Source organism: Salmo salar, chromosome 15, assembly GCF_965601325.2.
Source record: "Salmo salar chromosome 15, fSalSal1, whole genome shotgun sequence".
Lineage (NCBI taxonomy): Eukaryota > Metazoa > Chordata > Actinopteri > Salmoniformes > Salmonidae > Salmo > Salmo salar.
The window spans coordinates 59841412-59863300 of NC_138305.1; the positions used below are offsets into that span (position 1 = coordinate 59841412).

Sequence of the window (21889 nt, forward strand, 5' to 3'; positions counted from 1 at the left end):
ATGCATTTACAATCACTGAGGATGACACAAAAACAAGTGACACACCTACCCAGACAGCAAAAAATGTCCCCCCACTTGCTATTTCTCTCTGTCGCTACGCCCATGGCTATAAATTCCTACCGCCAGCGGGCGAGTGGAGTTTGCAGCTCAAAACGTAATTTGCATCACTGGTGGGTAGCCCCCATTCAGAGGACCATATTAGCAGGCCGCTTTTGCATCTCTGGCGTTTAGCCTCCACTCAGAGGACCGCTATACGCCCTAGGCAAGCCATCAAGCCCTGAGATAATTTGAAAGACAATAGCAAGGAATTTTTCTAATCTCAAATTCGGCCTGCCACCTTCCAGCTAACCACAGTCTGTTTTTGTTGTGATCTATAAACCTTAACCTACTTTTAATGTGATTTAAATTTGATGGCTAAATTTGATGGCAAAATGGCTTAAGGACAACAAAGTCAAGGTATTGGAGTGGCCATCACAAAGCCCTGACCTCAATCCCATTGTGGGCAGAACTGAAACAGCGTGTGCAAGCAAGGAGGCCTACAAACCTGACTCAGTTACACCAGCTCTGTCAGGAGGAATGGGCCAAAATTCACCCAACTTATTGTGGGAAGCTTATTGAAGGGTACCCAAAACGTTTGACCCAAGTTAAACAATTTAAAGGCATGCTACCAAATACTAATTGAATGTATGTAAACTTCTGACCCACTGGGAATGTGATGAAAGAAATAAAAGCTGAAATAAATCATTCTCTCTACTATTATTCTGACATTTCACATTCTTAAAACAAAGTGGTGATCCTAACTGACTTAAGACAGGCAATTTTTACTCTGATTAAATGTCAGGAATTGTGAAAAACGGAGTTTAAATGTGTTTGGCTAAGGTGTATGTAAACTTCCAACTTCAACTGTATATTATGGCAAAAAGCCTCCTTTTGAACTTTGGATGTGCCTCTCTTAGTAGTCTGCTGGAAACCTAGTTTGGATTTAGATATCATTTTAGTATAATGGAGGTGTAAGGACCGACGCTGGAGATGAGAAGCAAGTACAGGGAGTGAACATTTAATGGATAAAGGACATCAAACATAACAAGAACAGCGTCTGGACGGGGGGAACAAAACGACATTACGACAATAATGTTGACACGGTGAACAAAACTGAGGAACAGACAGATATAGAGGGGGCAATCAACAATGTGAAGGAGTCCAGGTGAGTTCAATGAGTGCTGATGTGTGTAATGATGTTGACAGGTGTGCGTAATGAAGGGCAACCTGGCGCCCTCGAGCGCCAGAGAGAGGGAGCGGGAGCAGGTATGACAGGAGGCTTTAGGAGAAATAGGAGAGATAATATTTAATAGTTTTAAACCTCCAAACTCATGTTCGTTATTTAAATATGCCCGTTTGACTTTATTTGGTTTGAAAAAGGATTATCCTGGGGTCAGTAGAGCAATGACTAAATATGTAAACTGCGATACCACTAGATAATTCATGAGGGTAATTTTCCCATAGATGGACAGGTGTTTCCCTTTCCACTTCAATTCATAGCCCAGGCATGTATTTGCTTAAACAGGCGCTTATTAGAGACAGGATTCTATTTGAGCCAGGCGTTTATTTCCTTAATGCACACAGCATTTGCTCATTTTCATAGTTCATTGTTTAATTACAGAATTCACTTCTAGCATTTTAATACATTTCTTAATGTACTGCACTAATGTGTTAACATTTACACACTGTGTCATGTTCCTTTTATCTTAGTATGCCTCTATTTAGATTTTTTTTAAACTTTTCCTTGACATAATAATTTTTCTCCTCTTTGACTATGCATTTTCGGCAGTTCTTACTTGCGTCTCTAGAGGGCGATCAGTCAAATTTTAGGGGTCTGTACTCCCAAAGTTGTTGCCTGTTTTTGTGCTTGCCAGTTAGCTAGCAGTTCAAAGCTGTTTGCAGCCAATGGCTAGCAGTTTATTACTGCCGATAAAAAAGGATGATTTCTTTCAAGACATTATTGCATTTTGTATGTTACAAATCAAACATTAAACCTCGTAAACAATTCATTGTAATCCATGGTAACCTCATAAGCAATTCATTTAGACCCACCAATTATCTGAAACAGTCATTTATTTGATGAAACGTGTGCTGGCTATTAAAAGGGACAGGCGGCTATTTGAGACTCAGCATTTAATTGACGTTTTCTGCCAATGTTAATAGTTGCAAGATCGCTCAACACCAAGCACATCAACTTCACCATCTGCCCATTTCATTGGGAAACCATATGGAAATTTAAAGTTTGTACCTTTTAGAGACCCAATCTGTACTATAGTATACTTCTCATATACTGAAAAAAAGATATAAATGCAACATGCAACAATGTCAATGATTTTACTGAGTTACAGTTCATATAAATCAATCAGTCAATTGAAATAAATGCATTAGGCCCTAATCTATGGACTTCACATTAATGGGAATACAGAAATTCATTTGTCAGTCACAGATACCTTAAAAGGTAGGGGCATGGATCAGAAAACCTGTCAGTATCTGTGGTGACCACCATTTGCCTCATGCAGCGTGACACAACATCTTCGCATAGAGTTGATCAGGCTGTTGATTGTGGCCTGTGGAATGTTGTCCCACTCCTCCTCAATGTCTGTGCGAAGTTTCTGGATATTGGTGGGAACTGGACACGCTGTCGTACTCCAGAGCATGCCAAACATGCTCAATGGGTGACATGTCTGGTGAGTATGCAGGCCATAGAATAACTGGGACATTTTCAGCTTCCAGGAATTGTGTACAGATCCTTGTGACATGGGGTCGAGCATTATCATGTTGAAACATGATAGTGGCGGATGAATGGCACTACAATGTGCCTCAGGATCTTGTCACGCTTTCTCTGTGCATTCAAATTGGCATCTGTAAAATGCAATTGCCTTCGTTATCCGTAGCTTATGCATGCCCATACCATAACCCTACCACAATGGGGGACTCTGTTCAAAACGTTGACATCAGCAAACCGCTCACCCACACGACACCACACACGTGGTCTGCGGTTGTGAGGCCGGTTGGGCGTACTGCCAAATTCTCTAAAACTATATTGGAAATGGCATATGGTAGAGAAAATAACAGCTCTGGTGGACATTCCTGCAGTCAGCATGCCAATTGCATGCTCCCTCAAAACTTGAGACATCTTTGGGCATTGTGTTGTGTGACAAAACTGCACATTTTAGAGTGGCCTTTTATTGTCCCCAGCACAAGGTGCACCTGTGTAATGATCATGCTGTTTAATCAGCTTCAACTTTGAATTTGTCCAAATACTTTTGGTTCCCTAAAATAGGGGGACTATGTACAAAAAGTGCTATAATTTCTTAACAGTTCACCCGACATACCATCAAATAAAAGCTGACAGTCTGCACTTCATAGTCATTGTATAATTCATTCAAATCCAAAGTGCTGGAGTACAGACCCAAAACTACAAAATATTTGTCACTGTCCAAATATTTTTGGACCTCACTGTATCTGAATTGCAACAGGAGGACTGGGGTGCTGTACCACACGTAAACATTCACAGTTTTAGATTTATCAGGAATCAACAGAAATGTACTTTTTGTATATATTGTTTGTGTAGATATCCTTATTTAATGTATTTTCCAAATTGACATCAGACAGCTCACCAAAGGAAGTATGGTTTCCACTGTGTACAGTGTAAACGATAAGCGACAAATGAAAAGCAACAGCTTGTGTCAAATCAATGAATGCACAATAACCATTCACACATCTAGAGCACACATTACCAACCATTGAAAAGACAACCATAATGCTTTGTGTCAAATCAATTATACCATAAGTGCTGCTTATTCTATATATCCACTACTGTATATGTATTGCCTACTGATATGACTTTGGTGTAATATACACTATGGCTGTAAATTCCACTGAGAAATTAGAGAAATTAAAACGTAAAACAGCTCACACGCAAAGAGAGAGTGTGTACGGAATATGAATCCCTTTACACTACATCATCTCTAATCACCATCTCCACAGAAATCAATCATGCTCTCACATCTATCTGAAATCCTGTCATTTGTATTTCACAAATCCCAAACTACCAGCCTCATGCAGAATGCTGAACAAATCCAAAAGTAACTCACCTATCACCACTAGGTACGTGCCTGCCCAGTAGTCCACACTGGGTGACAGTTTGGACATGTATTTGTTGTCCTCCTCCATCCTCCTCTTCCACAGACAGACCAGACCAGTAGGGACCAGTATTCACACACCCCAAAGGGTGCCAGCGCTAGAATTTTACCTCTGACAGGGAAACAGACTCTTCTGAGTAAGCCTTATTCTTCACATTATTGACATTACCACAGAAAGCATATTCAGTTCCTAGAATCTTTATACACTCACTCTCTATAATGGACTCCCACACATATGCACCCAGATGTGCACATTCCCACACACACACACACACACACACACACACACACACACACACACACACACACACACACACACACACAGACGTGCACAGTACACACACATTCACAGACAAGTGAAGTACACACATACAGTATAGCACCCCCCACTCCCCTTCCCCACTGAGCAGATTAAGATGACAAATGTGAACATTGACTTTAAGTACATTCAAGCAAACACACACACACACACACACACACACACACACACACAATCATTTACACATACACTCCTGTCCTGTCCTCTTTCTATGCTCTTGTCAAAATTTCACTTGCACCCGTTTGTGCGAACAGCCTTTTTCAGCACTGTGTTTGAGTGTGTGTGGGTGTGTGTGTTGTGGTCGTCCCTACAATGACCTAAGTGCAGGAAAAGCCCCCGGGGCCTGTCGTTCCAGAGAATTCTCATCAGAGAGGAGCCGCACCACAGCTTTACTGTAGTATTCATTAAAGTCCACCAAAACAATACAGTAAATACTGTAGTATTTACTGTTGTATGCTGTAATATATATTAGTATTTACAGTTAAAATATAGTATAAATACTGTAGTAAAAGAAAACTGTAGTATATTTTATAGTAATTCATCTAACAAAAAATAGGTGTTTTTAATAGCCTCCTTCGTTTTTATTAATATACACAATATATGAAATACTTTTGTACACTGTCTAGCATTCAAAATAATAGATAAATATCTCTAAATCCCCAAAACATTTTACAACACCTCAACACATCACCAGTGGGATAAGCCAATTTGTTAGCCCATAGTAGTTTTTACAATGAATACAAATAGATATTTTGCAGTATAAAGGAATTACATATGTTTCCTTATTAAATAACTGTTAAATAAAATGGAAAATGTGTTATTTGTCATGTTTTTGTCATTTTAATGTGTTTTTACATGGTGCCAAAATCAAGGGACAATTACCACCGCAATTCAAGAAGGACCTCTTTTCTCCCAACAACAAACGCTGTCATTATCTTGTAAACACTTGTGCAACACTCAGCAGGTGGTTTAGTGTGTTCTTTCACTCCCTTAATCTTCTGGCAAGGTGAAAAAAATCTGCCTTTCTGCCTATGAGCAATGCAGTTAACCCCCCAACAACACCTGCTCCCCGGTTGCTGATGACATGGACGTCGATTAAGGCAGCCTCCCGCATCTCTCTGATTCAGAGGGGTTGGGTTAAATGCGGAAAACATATTTCGGTTGAATGCAATAAGTTGTGAAACTGACTAGGTATCCCCTTTCCCTTCCCTTTCCCTTTCCCTTGTGGCTGGGCTGGTTGGACAAGGTCATGCTCCGCTCTCAAATGGCCATTAGGGGCTTTGATGTGGAAAATAGACATTCCCTCTATTGACGCTATAGTCTCCTTTCAAGGAATGTATAGCTTAGAAAAAAAGGTTTGGAAACAACACTGAATGTTAGTTGAAATGAGAAGCGGCAAGTAACATAAATGCTGACGCTAATAATGCTAATTTATAATTGTCACGTCCTGACCATAGTAAGTTGTTATTTTCTATGGTAGAGTAGGTCAGGGCGTGACAGGGGGTGTTTGTCTATGTTATGTATTTCTATGTTCAGTTTCTAGTTTTGTATTTCTATGTTGGTTTTGTTTGGTATGATCTCCAATTAGAGGCAGCTGGTTGTCGTTGTCTCTAATTGGAGGTCATATTTAAGCTGATGTTTGTCCCACGTGTTTTTGTGGGTGATTATTTGTGAGTAGTGTTTGTTTCTCCTCTGCGTCACGGTTTGTTGTTTTGTAAATTTCAGTTATTTGATGTATTGCATAGTTTCACGGATTAAATAAATATGTGGAACGAAACACACGCTGCACTTTGGTCTGCTCCTTTTGACAACCGTGACAATAGTATATACAGTGCCTTCAGAAAGTATTCATTCCCCTTTACTTGTCATTGTAAATAAGAATTTGTTCTTAACTGACTTGCCTAGTTAAATAAAGGTTAAATGAAAATATTGTTGTGCTACTGTACAGCGTGAATTCAAATTGATACCGATAACATGAAAATATGTTTTTACACATTTTTTAAAATGTATTTAAAATGAAATATATAATTATATCTACATAAGTATTCACACCCGAGTCAATACTTTGTAGAAGCACATTTGGCAGTGATTACAGCTGTGAGCTTTCTACACCTGGATTGTGCAACATTTGCCCATTATTATTTTCAAAATGATTCAAGCTCTGTCAAATTGGTTGTTGATCATTGCTAGACAACCATTTTCAGGTCTTGCCATAGATTTTCAAGTAAATTTAAGTCAAAACTATAACTCGGCCACTCAGGAAGATTCAATGTCTTCTTGGTAAGCAACTCCAGTGTAGATTTGGCCTTGTGTTTTAGGTTATTGTCCTGCTAAAAGGTGAATTCATCTCCCAGTGTCTGGTGGAAAATAGACAGAACCAGGTTTTCCTGTAGGATTTTCCCTGCGCTTAGCTCCATTCCATTGAATTTTTACACTGAAAAAGTCCCCAGTCCTTAACGATTACAAGCACACATGATGCAACTACCACTTTGCTTGAAAATATGGAGAGTGATGCTCAGTAATGTGTTCTATTGGATTTTACCCAAACATAACACAGAGAGGTGGCTGCCTACCTACAGATTTCATATCATTTGCCACTTTAATTTTTAGATTTTACATTTAAGTCATTTAGCAGACGCTCTTATCCAGAGCGACTTACAAATTGGTGCATTCACCTTATGATATCCAGTGGAACAACCACTTTACAATAGTGCATCTAAATCATTTTTTTTTTGGGGGGGGGGGGGGGTAGAAGGATTACTTTATCCTATCCTAGGTATTCCTTAAAGAGGTGGGGTTTCAGGTGTCTCTGGAAGGTGGTGATTGACTCCGCTGTCCTGGCGTCGTGAGGGAGCTTATTCCACCATAGGGGTGCCAGAGCAGCCAACAGTTTTGACTGGGCTGAGCGGGAACTGTGCTTCCTCAGAGGTAGGGGGGCCAGCAGGCCAGAGGTGGATGAGCGCAGTGCCCTCGATTGGGTGTAGGGACTGATCAGAGCCTGAAGGTACGGAGGTGCCGTTCCCCTCACGGCTCCGTTGGCAAGCACCATGGTCTTGTAGCGGATGCGAGCTTCAACTGGAAGCCAGTGGAGTGTGCAGAGGAGCGGGGTGACGTGAGAGAACTTGGGAAGGTTGAGTTGTAGGGGTTGTAGGGGTTTAATGGCACAGGCAGGGAGCCCAGCCAAAAGCGAGTTGCAGTAATCCAGACGGGAGATGACAAGTGCCTGGATTAGGACCTGCGCCGCTTCCTGTGTGAGGCAGGGTCGTACTCTGCGAATGTTGTAGAGCATGAACCTACAGGATCGGGTCACCGCCTTGATGTTAGTGGAGAATGACAGGGTGTTGTCCAGAGTCACGCCAAGGTTCTTAGCACTCTGGGAGGAGGACACAATGGAGTTGTCAACCGTGATGGCGAGATCATGGAACGGGCAGTCCTTCCCCGGGAGGAAAAGCAGCTCCGTCTTGCCGAGGTTCAGCTTGAGGTGGTGATCCGTCATCCACACTGATATGTCTGCCAGACATGCAGAGATGCGATTCGCCACCTGGTTATCAGAAAGGGGAAAGGAGAAGATTAGTTGTGTGTCGTCTGCATAGCAATGATAGGAGAGACCATGTGAGGATATGACAGAGCCAAGTGACTTGGTGAATAGCGAGAATAGGAGAGGGCCTAGAACAGAGCCCTGGGGGACACCAGTGGTGAGAGCACGTGGTGCGGAGACGGATTCTCGCCACGCCACCTGGTAGGAGCGACCTGTCAGGTAGGACGCAATCCAAGCATGGGCCGCGCCGGAGATGCCCAACTCGGAGAGGGTGGAGAGGAGGATCTGGTGGTTCACAGTATCAAAGGCAGCAGATAGGTCTAAAAGGATGAGAGCAGAGGAGAGAGAGTTAGCTTTAGCAGTGCGGAGAGCCTCCGTGACACAGAGAAGAGCAGTCTCAGTTGAATGACCAGTCTTGAAACCTGACTGATTTGGATCAAGAAGGTCATTCTGAGAGAGATAGCAAGAGAGCTGGCCAAGGACGGCACGCTCAAGAGTTTTGGAGAGAAAAGAAAGAAGGGATACTGGTCTGTAGTTGTTGACATCGGAGGGATCGAGTGTAGGTTTTTTGAGAAGGGGTGCAACTCTCGCTCTCTTGAGGACGGAAGGGAACACTAGTCACTTTATTAATGCCACTTTAAGAATGTTTACATATCTCGCTTACTCATCTCATATGTATATACTGTATCTTTCACTATCTATTCTTTACTATCTACTGCATCTTAGCCGCTCCTCTATATATTTTATATATATATATTCTCATCCTATTCCTTTACTAGATTGTGTGTATTAGGTTTTGTTGTGGAATTGTTAGATATCACCTGTTAGATGCTGCTGCACTGTCGGAACTAGAAGCATAAGCATTTCACTACACTCGCAATAACATCTGCTAACCATGTGTATGTGACCAATAAAATATGATTTGATTTGATTTGACTTGTTAAGCACATTTTTACTCCTGAACTTATTTAGGCTTGCCATAACAACGAGGTTGAGTACTTATGACATTTCAGCTTTTAATTATGTATTAATTTGTCAATATTTCTAAAAACATAATTCCACTTTGACATTATGGGGTATTGTGTGTAGGCCAGTGACAAAAAAAATCTAAATAGAATCATTTTTAAATTCAGTCTGTAACACAACAAAATGTTAAAAAGTTAAGGGGTCTGAATACTTTCTGAAAGCACTGTAATACAGCGTAATACTTAAACACTATTTACCATAAACAAAAGTTGTATAAATAGCATTTACACGCTCCACTACTATCTTACTCCTGCCTGGCTCTCTGCACACAATCTCATCAGCCGTTGGGCTCCAAGCCCCAGAACAGAACTCAGTCTCTTCACTCAGACCTCTAAATTTGGGATTAACATGAACATGGAGGTGCTTAGGAAGACGACTGAAGCCTCAACCAGGTAGATTAGAATATGTGCGTGTTTGTGTGTGTGTGTGTGTGTGTGTGTGTGGAGTAGGTGAGTGAGACAGAGGACATCCAGAAGCTGTCAGAGGGTAGATGGGGTGCAATGTGTAGAAATGTAATGCACAGAACCAGAAATACCTCCAGTAATTTCAACAGCTAAAGGAGACAAAACTAAGAGCCAGAAAGAAAGAACTCATGCAGGTAGACCTGGAAGACATGCTTTATACAACCTGACTGAACCACATTCTCATCAAAGATACATTTAACACAGCATCCTCGCTTTGAATAGAGTATTCCCTTTGCCAGGATGTGTGCAAATGGTTAGGCATATGATGAGCTCCTAAAGACATATGTCTGGATCAGGACTCAGGAGAGAGAACAACATCAGAGACAGAAGAACACGCTTTAAAACCCTCTGTTAATAATGCATAATCCATACTGAACAAAAATATAAACGTAACACGCAACAATTTCAACATTTTTACTGAGTTACAGTTCATATAAGGAATTCAGTCAATTGAAATAAATTCATTAGGCCCTAATCTATGGATATCACATGACTGGGCAGGGACGCAGCCATGGGTGGGCCTAGGGAGTTGTTGGGAGCCAGGCCCACCCACAGGGTAGCCAGGCCCAGCAAATCAGAATGAGTCCCCTCCCCCCCACCGGTTGGACATACTTCAGAATTCTCTAATACAATGCTGGAGGCAGCATATGGTAGAGAAATGAACCTTACATTCTCTGGCAATAGCTCTGGTGGACATTCCAGTGCATGCTAATTGTACGCTCCTTCATAACTTCAGAAATCTGTGGCATTGTGTTGTGTGACAAAATGGCACATTTTAGACTGGCCTTTTATTGTCCCCAGCACAAGGTGCACCTGTGTAAAAATCATGCTGTTTAATCAGCTTCTTGATATGCCACATCTGTCAGGTGGATGGATTATCTTTGGTCACTAACAGGGAGGTAAACAAATTTGTGCACAAAATATGAAAGAAATAAGCTTTTTGTGCGCATGGGATCTTTTATTTCAGCTCATGAAACACTTGACATGTTGCGTTTATAATTTTGTTCAGTATACTAGGGTCTGTGTTGATGAAGCTCTCTCATGTACAGGAAATAAGTTCATTCCACACCGTTTTCTAAACTTTTCATGAATTCAAAATATTTAGATCAGCAGAATTGTAACCTTAACCCACAAGTAGGATGTTTCTCAACATTGACACTGAAGCTGATTTTCACGTTAAATAACTACTCAGTATGTATAGGTCTTGACATGAATAGGCTACTTACCAGGGCAAAAATAGACAGTGTACCAAATGCCCATTATTTGTATTTACCAAATGTATTATTGTAATATTACTATTAGACTTGAGCAATAATAGTCTGAACTGTGAGGATAGCCTACCCTGTCTATTCTACATTAGGAGAAAGGTTGCAATGTATTTTTCTGATTAACTTTTATTTCATAATCAGTAGTAAAGCGCGACATTCCACTGCAGTTCACATTTCCTTCCGGCAGGGTGCAGAATATCCTACTTTTTGAGACTGGCCACCGTACCCATAGCAACGATTACAACAACAAACCATCATGTAGCGAGTGATGTTGCCACTTTACACTTTTTCCAGACTTAGGTTGTGTAGAAGCGAAGTAATAAGCTTAACTAGATAGCTAGCTAAGAAAAAAATGAGTCAAGCCGGTAACCTACGTGAGGAAACGGAGGAGGCTGGACCTTCCGTGGACTCTGAAAATCCAGAGGAGAGAATTGCAGCCCGTCGCCTCCGGATAGCTGCACGAAGTGAAGCCAAGAAAAGGTAGCTAACGTTAGCTGGCTTCTGTTTGAGATTGCACCTGTTAGCCACCTGTTAAACTTTTAGCCTAGCTGTTTAGCTATTGCAGGTGAGGTGTACTCTGTCCTCTGCAACTTTAGTGTTAGCTATAGCTAGCTATATAGTATATGCCAAAATAAGATGTACTTTTCCCATGTCATCCAGACAAGAACTGGGAGATGACTCCCATGAAAAGAAAGAAATCAAAGAGGAGGCCAGGAAAAGCCAGCATCAAGTGGAACAGAGTGAGAAGGTAACATTAGGCCTATGTTATTGTTAGCATTAGAAATGAATTTGAAGCAATGAAACATAACGTTAACACAACACACACACACACACACACACACACACACACACACACACACACACACACACACACACACACACACACTACATGTCTCATTCTCTCATTCCCCCCAGCGTATGATAAAGCTGCAGAGTGATGGGACGGAGCTGGTCACCAATATCCAGGTAGCAGCTGATTCTAGGGCATCGCAGCGTCAAACAGAGGTGGAGGAGGCCCACAGACTCAGGTACCATACTCAGGATCAGTGACTGTGCCCCGCAGCAGTTGTAGTTGAAGTGCTCCTCCCTCTGTTGGCCATGGACTGTAAATGCGTGCCGGTATCTCATTACTGTTCTACCAATAACTGAAACGTTAACTATCAACCAAACATTAATGTGCTCAAATCCTCCTCTCCGACCTCCCTCTATCGCTCTCTCCTCCCACCCCTTCCCCTGAGCAGGGTGGAGAAGCTGGAGAATGAGGCCAAGTCGAGCCTGGAGAAGTTTGAGGAGATCACCAGGAAGTGGACGGTGGCAAAGATGAAGGAGATCCCCCAGGACCTGAGAGACTCTCTGAGCAGCCAGCAGCAGCTGTGTGCCCTGCTCATAGAGGACAAGAACAAACTCATCAAAGAGCTGCAGCAGGTAGTGTGTGTGTGTGTGCTTGTGTTTATTAATTTGTTTTGTCTGTATGTATAATGTTTGTGTGTGCGTGTGTAGGAGATGAAGTTAAGTGACGATCGCTACGTCAAAGATCTAAAGAAGCAGGCAGAGGATGTGGACCTGATGATTGAGAGGATGGAGGACCAGGTCAAGTTTCTGATGGGCTCCTACAGGAATGAACTGGACCAGATAGAGGTAGGACACATTCAGATTCAGTGTTTAATACTCACATGTACAGGCTTGCAGGTGTGAATGCAGGGTACTGTGAAAATCTTAGGCTCCGAGCTAAAACATGCAGGACTAAGTTAAATAAAATAATGAAAATGGTAATAAAAAACAACAACAATATAAATATAAATAGCACTATATAGTAAAGACTGTTGAGGGCGTGGGGGGGAAGGACCATAGGGGGAGCAACATGTAAGGTAAGTGACCATTGAGTGGGTGTGGGGGGGGGGGGGGGGGGGGGGAGGGAGAGAATGTCCATAGGGGGAGTAGGAGGGGGAAGCAGGTAGCTTGGTGGTGGCTATTCAGCAAACTATTGGCCAGTCTATTGCCATGATGCTCCTGTACTTCCTGCGTCTGAGGAATTGAAGCGGGGAGAACAGGACATGGCTGGGGTCCTTGATGATCTTCTTGGCCTTCCTGCGACACCTGGTGTTGTAGGTGTCCTGTAGGGCAGGCAGTGTGCACCCAACGGTGGTTGAAGAGTCGCTGTCGTGCCTTCTTCACCACGTTGTCCGTATGGTTAGACCATTTCAGCTTCTCTGAGATGTGTATGCCGAGGAATTTGAAGTTATTGACCGTCTCCACTGCGGCCCTGTTGATGAGGATGGGGGCGTGTCCAGCCTGGTTCCTCCTGAAGTCCACAATCAGCTCCTTTGTTTTGCTAACGTTGAGGGAGAGGTTGTTTACCTGGCACCATGCCGTCAGAGTTCCTACCTCGTCCCTGTAGGGTGTCGTTGTTGGTATACAGGCCTACTCCTGTTATGTGTCAGCGAATTTGATGATGGAGTTGGAACTGTGTGAGGCTATGCAGTCGTGGGTATACAGGGAATACAGGAGGGGACTGAGGACGTGCCATTGTGGGGCCCCCGTGTTGAGAATGATTGTCAAGAAGGTAGTGTTGCCTACCTTCCCCACCTTGGGGTGGCCCGTCAGGAAGTCCAGGACACAGTTGCATAGGGAGGAGTTCAGACCCAGGGCCATGAGCTTTGTGATGAGCTTATAGGGCACTATGGTATATAAGGCCGAGCTGTAGTCGATGAACAGCATCCACACATTCCCTAGGGGTTACCCCTTGGTGGGTGATCCACGAGCTGACATGAAAGATATGAGCTTGGTGGGAGGACCTAAAGGAGGACGGGCTCATTGTATTGGGTGGAATGGAATTAATGGAAAGGAGCCAAACATGTGGTTTCCATATGTTGGATGTGTTTGATACCATTCCATGTGTTCCATTCCAGCCATTACAATGAGTCCATCCTCCTATAGCTCGTCCCATCAGTCTCCACTGAGCCACCTTCTGTCTCCCCTGACCATGTAGTGTCCTGCCGACTTTGATTGGGGATGTTTCCTGCATTTGGTTGGTTTTTGGTCACCGGGATGGTTATTTTGGTTGTTGACATGTTCATTGATCTGTTTGTTGATGGTTGTTGACCTGCTCCTGTTTTGTGCAGAATTCCTTTGAGCATGAGCGGAAGATCCTACTCACGGGGAACAGGAAGAAATGGGAACAGTACATGAAGGAGCGCCGGGACAAAGAGGTAAATAGGATTCTAATAAATAGACTCTCTCTCTTCTCTCCCTGAAAATGTACTTGAACTGTTTGTGTCTCTCTTTGTCTCTCCTTTCCCCCTCTCTCTCTCTCTAGCTGGAGAACGTGATGCAGAGGATGAAGAGGGTGGAGGAGTATGAGGTGTTGCTGCAGCAGCTGAGGACAGAGGATGCGGAGGAATACAATATGATCAAGATCAAACTGGACACAGATGTTCAGGTAGACGGAAAATAAGAAAAAGTGGAACAAGTATGCAAGTATGTGAGGGACTGTTTTTAAATGAACTGTGGTATGTGTGTGTGTGTAGATCTTGGAGCAGCAGCTGCAGCAGATGAAGGCTACGTACCAGCTGAACCAGGAGAAGCTGGAGTACAACTTCCAGGTGCTAAAGAAGAGAGATGAAGAGAACACTATCACCAAGTCCCAGCAGAAGAGAAAGATCACCAGGTAGCTACATCTACAATGATTCAAAAAGTATTCAGACCCCTTCACTTCCTTCATCAATCTACACACAATACCCCGTAACGACAAAGTAAAAACAGGTCTTTGAAATATCACATTTAAGTATTCAGACCCTTTACTCAGTACTTTGTTGAAGCACCTTTGGCAGCAATTACAGCCTCGAGTTTTCTTGGGTATAATGCTACAAGCTTGGCACACCTGTATTTGTGGAGTTTCTCCCATTCTTCTCTGCAGATCCTCTCAAGCTCTGTTGGGTTGGATGGGGAGTGTCGCTGCACAGTTATTTTCAGGTCTCTTCAGAGATGTTTGATCGTATTCAAGTCCGGGCTCTGGTTGGGCCACTCAAGGTCTTTCAGAGACTTGTCCCGAAGCCACTTCTGCGTTGTCTTGGCTGTGTGCTTAGGGTTGTTATCCTGTTGGAAGGTGAACCTTTGCCCCAGTCAGAGGTCCTGAGTGCTCTGGAGCAGGTTTTCGTCAAGGATCTCTCAGTACTTTGCTCTGTTAATCTTTCCCTCGATCCTGACTAGTCTCCCGGTCCTTGCCGCTGAAAACATCCCCACAGCATGATGCTGCCACCACCATGCTTCACAGTAGGGATGGGATTGGCCAGGTGATGAGCGGTGCCTGGTTTCCTCCAGACGTGACACTCGGCATTCAGGCCAAAGAGTTCCATCTTGGTTTCATCAGACCATGAGAATCTTGTTTCTCATGGTCTGAGAATCCTTTAGGTGCCTTTTGGCAATCTCTGGCTGTCATGTGCCTTTTACTGAGGAGTGGCTTCCGTCTGGCCACTCTACCATAAAGGCCTGATTGGTGGAGTGCTGCAGAGATGGTTGTCCTTCTGGAAGGTTCTACCATCTCCACAGAGGAACTCTGGAGCTTGGGTTCTTGGTGTTTGGCTGCTCGGCCAGCTCTAGGAAGAGTCTCGTTGGGTCCAAACCTTTTCCGTTTAAGAATGATGGAGGCCACAAATGTTTTGGTACCGTTCCCCAGACCTGTGCCTCGACACAATCCTGTCTCGGAGCTCTACGGGCAATTCCTTCGACCTCATGGCTTGGTTTTTGCTCTGACATGCATTGTCAACTGTGGGACCTTATATAGACAGTTGAGTGCCTTTCCAAATCATGTCCAATCAATAGAATTTACCATAGGTGGACTCCAATGAAGTTGTTGAAACATCTCATAGATGATCAATGGAAAAAATCTAATCAAAGTGTATTTGTCACGTGCGCCGAATACAACACGTGTAGACCTTACAGTGAAATGCTTACTTACAAGGCCTAACCATCAGTGCAATTTTTAAGTAAAAAATTGTTATTAGGTAAACAATAGATAAGTAAAGAAATAAAAAAAATAAAAAGTAAAATGACAGTGAAAATAATAGTAGCGAGGCTATACACAGGTGGCACCGGTACAGAGTCAATGTGCGGGGGCATCGGTAGTCGGGCTAATTGAGGTAATATGTACATGTAGGTATAGTTAAAGCGACTACGCATAGATGATGAACAGAGAGTAGCAGCAGTGTAAAAGAGTGGGTGGCGGGACACAATGCAAATAGTCTGAGTAGCCATTTGATTACCTGTTCAGGAGTCTTATGGCTTGGGGGTAAAAGCATTTGAGAAGCCTTTTGGTCCTAGACTTGGCGCTCCGGTACCGCTTGCCATGTGGTAGCAGAGAGAACAGTCTATGACTGGGGTGGCTGGGGTCTTTGACAATTTTTAGGGCCTTCCTCTGACACCGCCTGGTGTAGAGGTCCTGGATGGCAGGCAGCTTAGCCCCAGTGATGTACTGGGCCGTACTCACTACCCTCTGTAGTGCCTTGTGGTCGGAGGCCGAGCAGTTGCCGTACCAGACAGTGATGCAACCAGTCAGGATGCTCTCGATGTTGCAGCTGTAGAACCTTTTGATGATCTGAGGACCCATGCCAAATATTTTCAGTCTCCTGAGGGGGAATAGATTTTGTTGTGTCCTCTTCACGACTGTCTTGGTGTGTTTGGACCATTCTAGTTTGTTGGTGATGTGGACACCAAGGAACTTGAAGCTCTCAACCTACTCCACTACAACCCCGTCAATGAGAATGGGGGCGTGCTCGGTCCTCCTTTTCCTGTAGTCCACAATCATCTCCTTTGTTTTGATTACGTTGAGGGATAGGTTGTTATTCTGGCACAACCCGGCCAGGTCTCTGACCTCCCCTATAGGCTGTCTCGTCATTGTTGGTAATCAGACCTACCACTGTTGTGTTGTCTGCAAACTTAAGGATGGTGTTGGAGTCGTGCCTGGCCATCCAGTCGTGGGTACAGGAGGTGACTGAGCACGCACCCCTGAGGGGCCCCAGTGTTGAGGATCAGCGTGGCAGATGTGTTGCAACCTAGAGTCACCACCTGGGGGTGGCCCGTCAGGAAGTCCAGGATCCAGTTGCAGAGGGAGGTGTTTAGTCTCAGGATCCTTAGCTTAGTGATGAGCTTTGAGGGCACAATGGTGTTGAACGCTGAGCTGTAGTCAATGAATAGCTTTCTTACGTATAATAATGGTGTTAATGTGAGCCACTACCAGCCTTTCAAAGCACTTCATGGCTATGGATGTGAGTGCTACGGGTCTGTAGTCATTTAGGCAGGTTACCTTTGTGTTCTTGGGCTCAGGGACTATGGTGGTCTGCTTGAAGCATGTTGGTATTACAGACTCAATGAGGGACATGTTGAAAATGTCAGTGAAGACACCTGCCAGTTGGTCAGCACATGCCCAGAGCACACGTCCTGGTAATCCGTCTATCCCAGCGGCTTTGTGAATGTTGTCCTGTTTAAAGGTCTTACTCATGTTGGCTATGGAGAGCGTGATCACACAGTCGTCCGGAACAGCTGATGCTCTCATGCATGCCTCAGTGTTGCTTGCCTCGAAGCGAGCATAGAAGTGATTTAGCTCGTCTGGTAGGCTCGTGTCACTGGGCAGTTCGTGGCTGTGCTTCCCTTTGTAGTCTGTAATAGTTTGCAGGCCCTGCCAAATCCGGCGAGCATCGGAGACAGTGTAGTGTGATTCAATCTTAGTCCTGTATTGGCGCTTTGCCTGTTTGATGGTTTGTCGGAGGGCATAGCAGGATTTCTTATAAGCTTCCGGGTTAGAGCCCACACCTTGAAAGCAGCAGCTCTACCCTTTAGCTCAGTGCGAATGTTGCCTGTAATCCATGGCTTCTGGTTGGGGTATGTACGTACAGTCACTTTAGGGACGACGGGTATTGCGTGTAGATTGATGAGGAATTGTTTTTATTTAATACATTTTAGAATAAGGCTGTAACGTAACAAAATGTGGAAAAGTCAAGGGATCTGCATACTTTCCGAATACACTGTATAACACTATCACAATAGCAACATTATACAAACTGATGTACAAAAGACACGTTTGCTGCAAGGGCGCTGTCCATGCTGTCCACTACAATGTGGCGCTGAATTTCTGAGGTTTCCACCGCTGTCCGCTTCCGTGGTGCTAAATCGCCAATCTCTTCTATTACAGTGGGTTTGTTTACTTAAGCACCATTAGATATTTTAAACCTGTTGACAAAAGTCAACAACAGTTTGGGGCTGTAGTTTGGGGGAAACGGGTTAGCTTGTAAATAACACTTATACCTGTGTAGTTCTGCTGTAGTTACTGTGACTTTTATCATCTAGACTGCAGGATGTTGTCAACAACCTGAAGATCAAGTGTGCCAACCAGGAGAAGCAGTCTCGGGAGGAGAACCAGAACCTCACTGACGACTACACACGCATCATGCAACAGTACAAACACATGCAGAAGAAGATGAGGTGAGTAACACACAAACAGATACACACACACGCACACACACACACACACACACACACACACACACACACACACACACACACACACACACACACACACACACACACACACACACAGAGAGAATGTAATTGTCAGTCTTTGCATTTTCATATCTCTCCCTGTCTAACGCTATAACCTAGGGATGGTCAAAACTGCAATTTAACTGTACTGAGCAGACCAACAAATGTCACGTCAAGTGCAATGTCTCAAGCACTTGGGGAGACTTCGACACAATGTCTTAATTGCTTTTCGCTTCAGAAAGCCTTGTTTTGCCCATCCCTACTAATAAGGCTATGCTTTTTCCCCTCCTTCCATTCAGGCACTTTGCGGCCATCGATGCCAAGAAGTTTGAGGAGGTGTGGCTGATGAATGAGGAGGAGGTCAAGGCGCTGGTGGAGAAGGCCCTGGATACGGACCGGCTGGTCCACGAGCAGCAGTTGGGCCTGGCCTGGCAGCGCCCATCACTGGCTTTCATGGAGCGCTGCGGCCCCCTCCAGCCCCAGAGACAGGGCCAGAAGACTGCGCACCAGGCCATCTCCGAGCTGCTCCAGCTTGGGCAGACCAGTGGATGTAGCCTGGGGAAGGGGAAGTACCAGGAGGCAGGGGTTGGGCCTGAATCCGGGGTTGGGCCTGGGGCAGAGAGCCCTGGGATGGCTGTGGATGTGTATGACTCAGGACCGGGGCTGGAGAGTGGGAGCAGTGAGGTGGAGAGAGAGAGGGAAGGGAGTGAGGGGGAGCACAGTGGGACGGTGTCGGTGAAGATGGTCAAGAAGCTCCTGGAGCTGCTGTGTGATGAGGCGGTGAGCGGGCTAAGAGTTTGTGTGTCTGTATGAAAGAGGAATAGAGAGAGGAAGAGGAACTGTGTTATCTAGCTAAACTAGTTCAACATTTAGCCTTTACAGCTTCTCTGTCTCTCTCCTTCCCTCCCTCACCTCCACAGGGTTTTCTGATAGAGAGTAAACTTCTGAAGCTCCTCTCTCCACTGGAGAAGGATGAGCAGTCCCTCATGAAGCTGGACTCCATCTTCACTGTGAGTCACACTGTGACGGCTATATGTATGTTATGTCACCTGTAACTATTCATTTACTGTCACATAAACACATGACAGTAGTGATAGAGGAGCTGTATCAGTGTTGTCTCCGCTCTGTTCTTCTCTGCCAGGCCATGGGGATCGAGAGCGAGGAGGACGTGTACAAGCTGGCGGATTTCTTCATGAAGTACAGACATACGCAAGGGGAGCAGACCCAGGTAAGGAGGGAGGGAGGGAAGAAGGCTGATGTTAGTAGCCATGATTACCAGCTCCACACTGACGTCTTGTAAGAATGATCAGAAAACATGATCCCATCTTTCTTTTCTTATTTCTTTGTATTCAGGATGTGTCTGCAAAATGGGGCGTGGCCAGTCCTCAGATGGAGCGAGGGGAGTTTACCTCCTCCTGCAGCCCGCCGTCTGACCTCATCCATCCCAATGATGTCCTGGTGGCCCTGAGGGCCTTCACTGCTCACCACTGCCGGCCCAGGTCAGCACTGGGGCTCTCTGTTTCAATACCCAAACTAGCATACCACTTAGAATCAAGCAATGCATTGGGCGTGCATTCTAAGTGCCTTTCCCATGTATTAAGCAATAAGGCCCAAAGCGGTGTGGTAAAGGGTCAATATACCACGGCTAAGGGCTGTTCTTTTGCACGATGCAACACAGAGGTATATTGGCCATATACCACAAACCCCCTGAGGTGCCTTATTGGTATTAAAAACAGCTTACCAGCATAATTAGAACAGTAATACTAACAGTAATAGAAGCAGTAATAGAACAGTAGTATTTCATACCGTGGTATATTAAAGCAATAAGGCACCTCAGGGGTTTGTGGTATATGACCAATATACCACAGCTAAGGGCTGTTCTTATGTACGACGCAACACAGAATACCTGGATACAGCCCTTAGCCCTGGTATATTGACCATATACCACAACCCCTCGGGCCTTATTGCTTAATTATGTGGTGACACATTGGACTCAATACAGCGAACTTAAATCAGTGTAGAAACTACCTTACAAATGTTATATGGGGAAGCGTAACTTTCCCAAAAATATTTCTCACATTGAAGTGATGATTTCGATATTTCCCCAGAGAGTTAGCTGCCTCTCACCAGCCCAGTATGCTGGGTCTAGGAGGGAGAGATGACACTGAAGACGCTGCTTACTGGGAGGCCATGGGTGACGTCATCCCTGAGGCCAAACTCAAGATCTGGGGCGCCCTGGAGACAGCACTTAACAAGTACCAGTGAGTACCACACACTCGCCCACACACACATACACATAATGACAAGATAGCAGCGGCCTTATAAATACATTCAACCCTGGCCTCTTATGGAGTTACAAAACAGGTGATCTAAAAAGTGGTGATTGATTGAGCATCGTTTTGATTGATTATTTTATTCTGTTTGTTCCTAGCATCGTTCTGACAGAGAGGTCCAAGTTCATCACAGACACACAGAGCCTGAAACAACAGAACACAGAGCTACGGATGCTGCTTCACCAATACGTCAACTCCAGGGTGTGTGTGGTGTGTGTGTGCCTGTGATTGCATCTAGAGGGTTCGTGTCCAGAATGTGTTTGCTAATTTAATGACACGTCTACTGACTTATCTACATTCTTCTCATAGGTCAATGCTGAGCTGGAGATCCCGCCCAACCTGGTGATGCAGTTGGCTCCTGAGTGAACAAGCTGACTAATCAGGAAGAGCACACACAAACCCACAGTGCAGTGGAAATGCTTCAATATTTAATGATGAAAATAAAGCACTTTGTCGACTTACGCTATGAGAGTTGATGTTTAACACTTTTAATAGAAAATATAAAGTGCATAATGGGAATATTACCGTATAGTAAAGCAGAATGTATACAACAAAATGTGGTAATAGTGCAATGCATTAGAGCGTGTACAAAGAGCCTTTCAAATACCAACAATGCATAAGATAGTGCAAATACACTCAGGGATCAGGCACATTGAGAGAGAGAAAGTTTGCATGTGTGTGGTTGATAAGTGTGTTCAGCCAGCGATGTTGAAGATCTTGTTGCTGAGGGCAGAGGGCATTGAGAAGAAGAGCAGGCCCAGGAACAGTAGTCCCAGGACAGCCCCCAGCAGTAGAACACAGTGCAGCTTGTACTGCCTCCAGGCCAGGATACACACCACATGCATTGGGCTCAGCAACCACGACAGACTGGTATTGGGACGACTGCAGGAAGAGATGTTTACACACACACACAAAACTGTAATGTACACGCACGGCCACACAAACACTACTCATAACGAGTCATATTGATACGAATGCAACCTCTGGCATTCATTCAAACACACAAAGAACACAGCAACACACACCGGATGACACATTGTAACCAGATACAAACCCACCAGTTGTCAAAATTGTTATTTCAATTAATTCCATTTATTTAAAATCATTGTTATAACAGACAAAATGTTTATATTGCATACTCATCAACAGGAGAATATAATACACTTAGTGTTAGTGCAAACAAAATCTTTTTTTGTCGGTTTGTATTTTGTGAACATGAGATCA

At 44.2% G+C, this 21889-nt stretch overlaps 2 protein-coding genes across 2 annotated transcripts in view; one reads left to right on the top strand and one right to left on the bottom strand.

Moving 5' to 3' along the window:
- Nucleotides 1–11018: 11018 nt before the first annotated feature.
- Nucleotides 11019–21126, top strand: drc1 (dynein regulatory complex subunit 1 homolog (Chlamydomonas)). The gene is made up of 16 exons (XM_014145212.3): nucleotides 11019–11279; nucleotides 11460–11547; nucleotides 11715–11827; nucleotides 12041–12224; nucleotides 12300–12437; nucleotides 13922–14008; nucleotides 14116–14238; nucleotides 14327–14466; nucleotides 18141–18275; nucleotides 18632–19112; nucleotides 19253–19342; nucleotides 19474–19560; nucleotides 19686–19831; nucleotides 20441–20593; nucleotides 20764–20866; nucleotides 20975–21126. The coding sequence occupies exons 1-16, from the start codon at nucleotides 11152–11154 to the stop codon at nucleotides 21029–21031; spliced, it is 2253 nt and encodes a 750-aa protein (XP_014000687.3). The 5' UTR covers nucleotides 11019–11151; the 3' UTR covers nucleotides 21032–21126.
- Nucleotides 21117–21889, bottom strand: part of otofa (otoferlin a) — a 149079-nt gene continuing 148306 nt past the window's right edge. Inside the window, exon 45 of the mRNA XM_014145204.3 lies at nucleotides 21117–21547. Within this exon, the coding sequence (XP_014000679.2) occupies nucleotides 21361–21547 (187 nt within the window). The 3' untranslated portion in view covers nucleotides 21117–21360. The remainder of the gene's footprint in view (nucleotides 21548–21889) is intronic.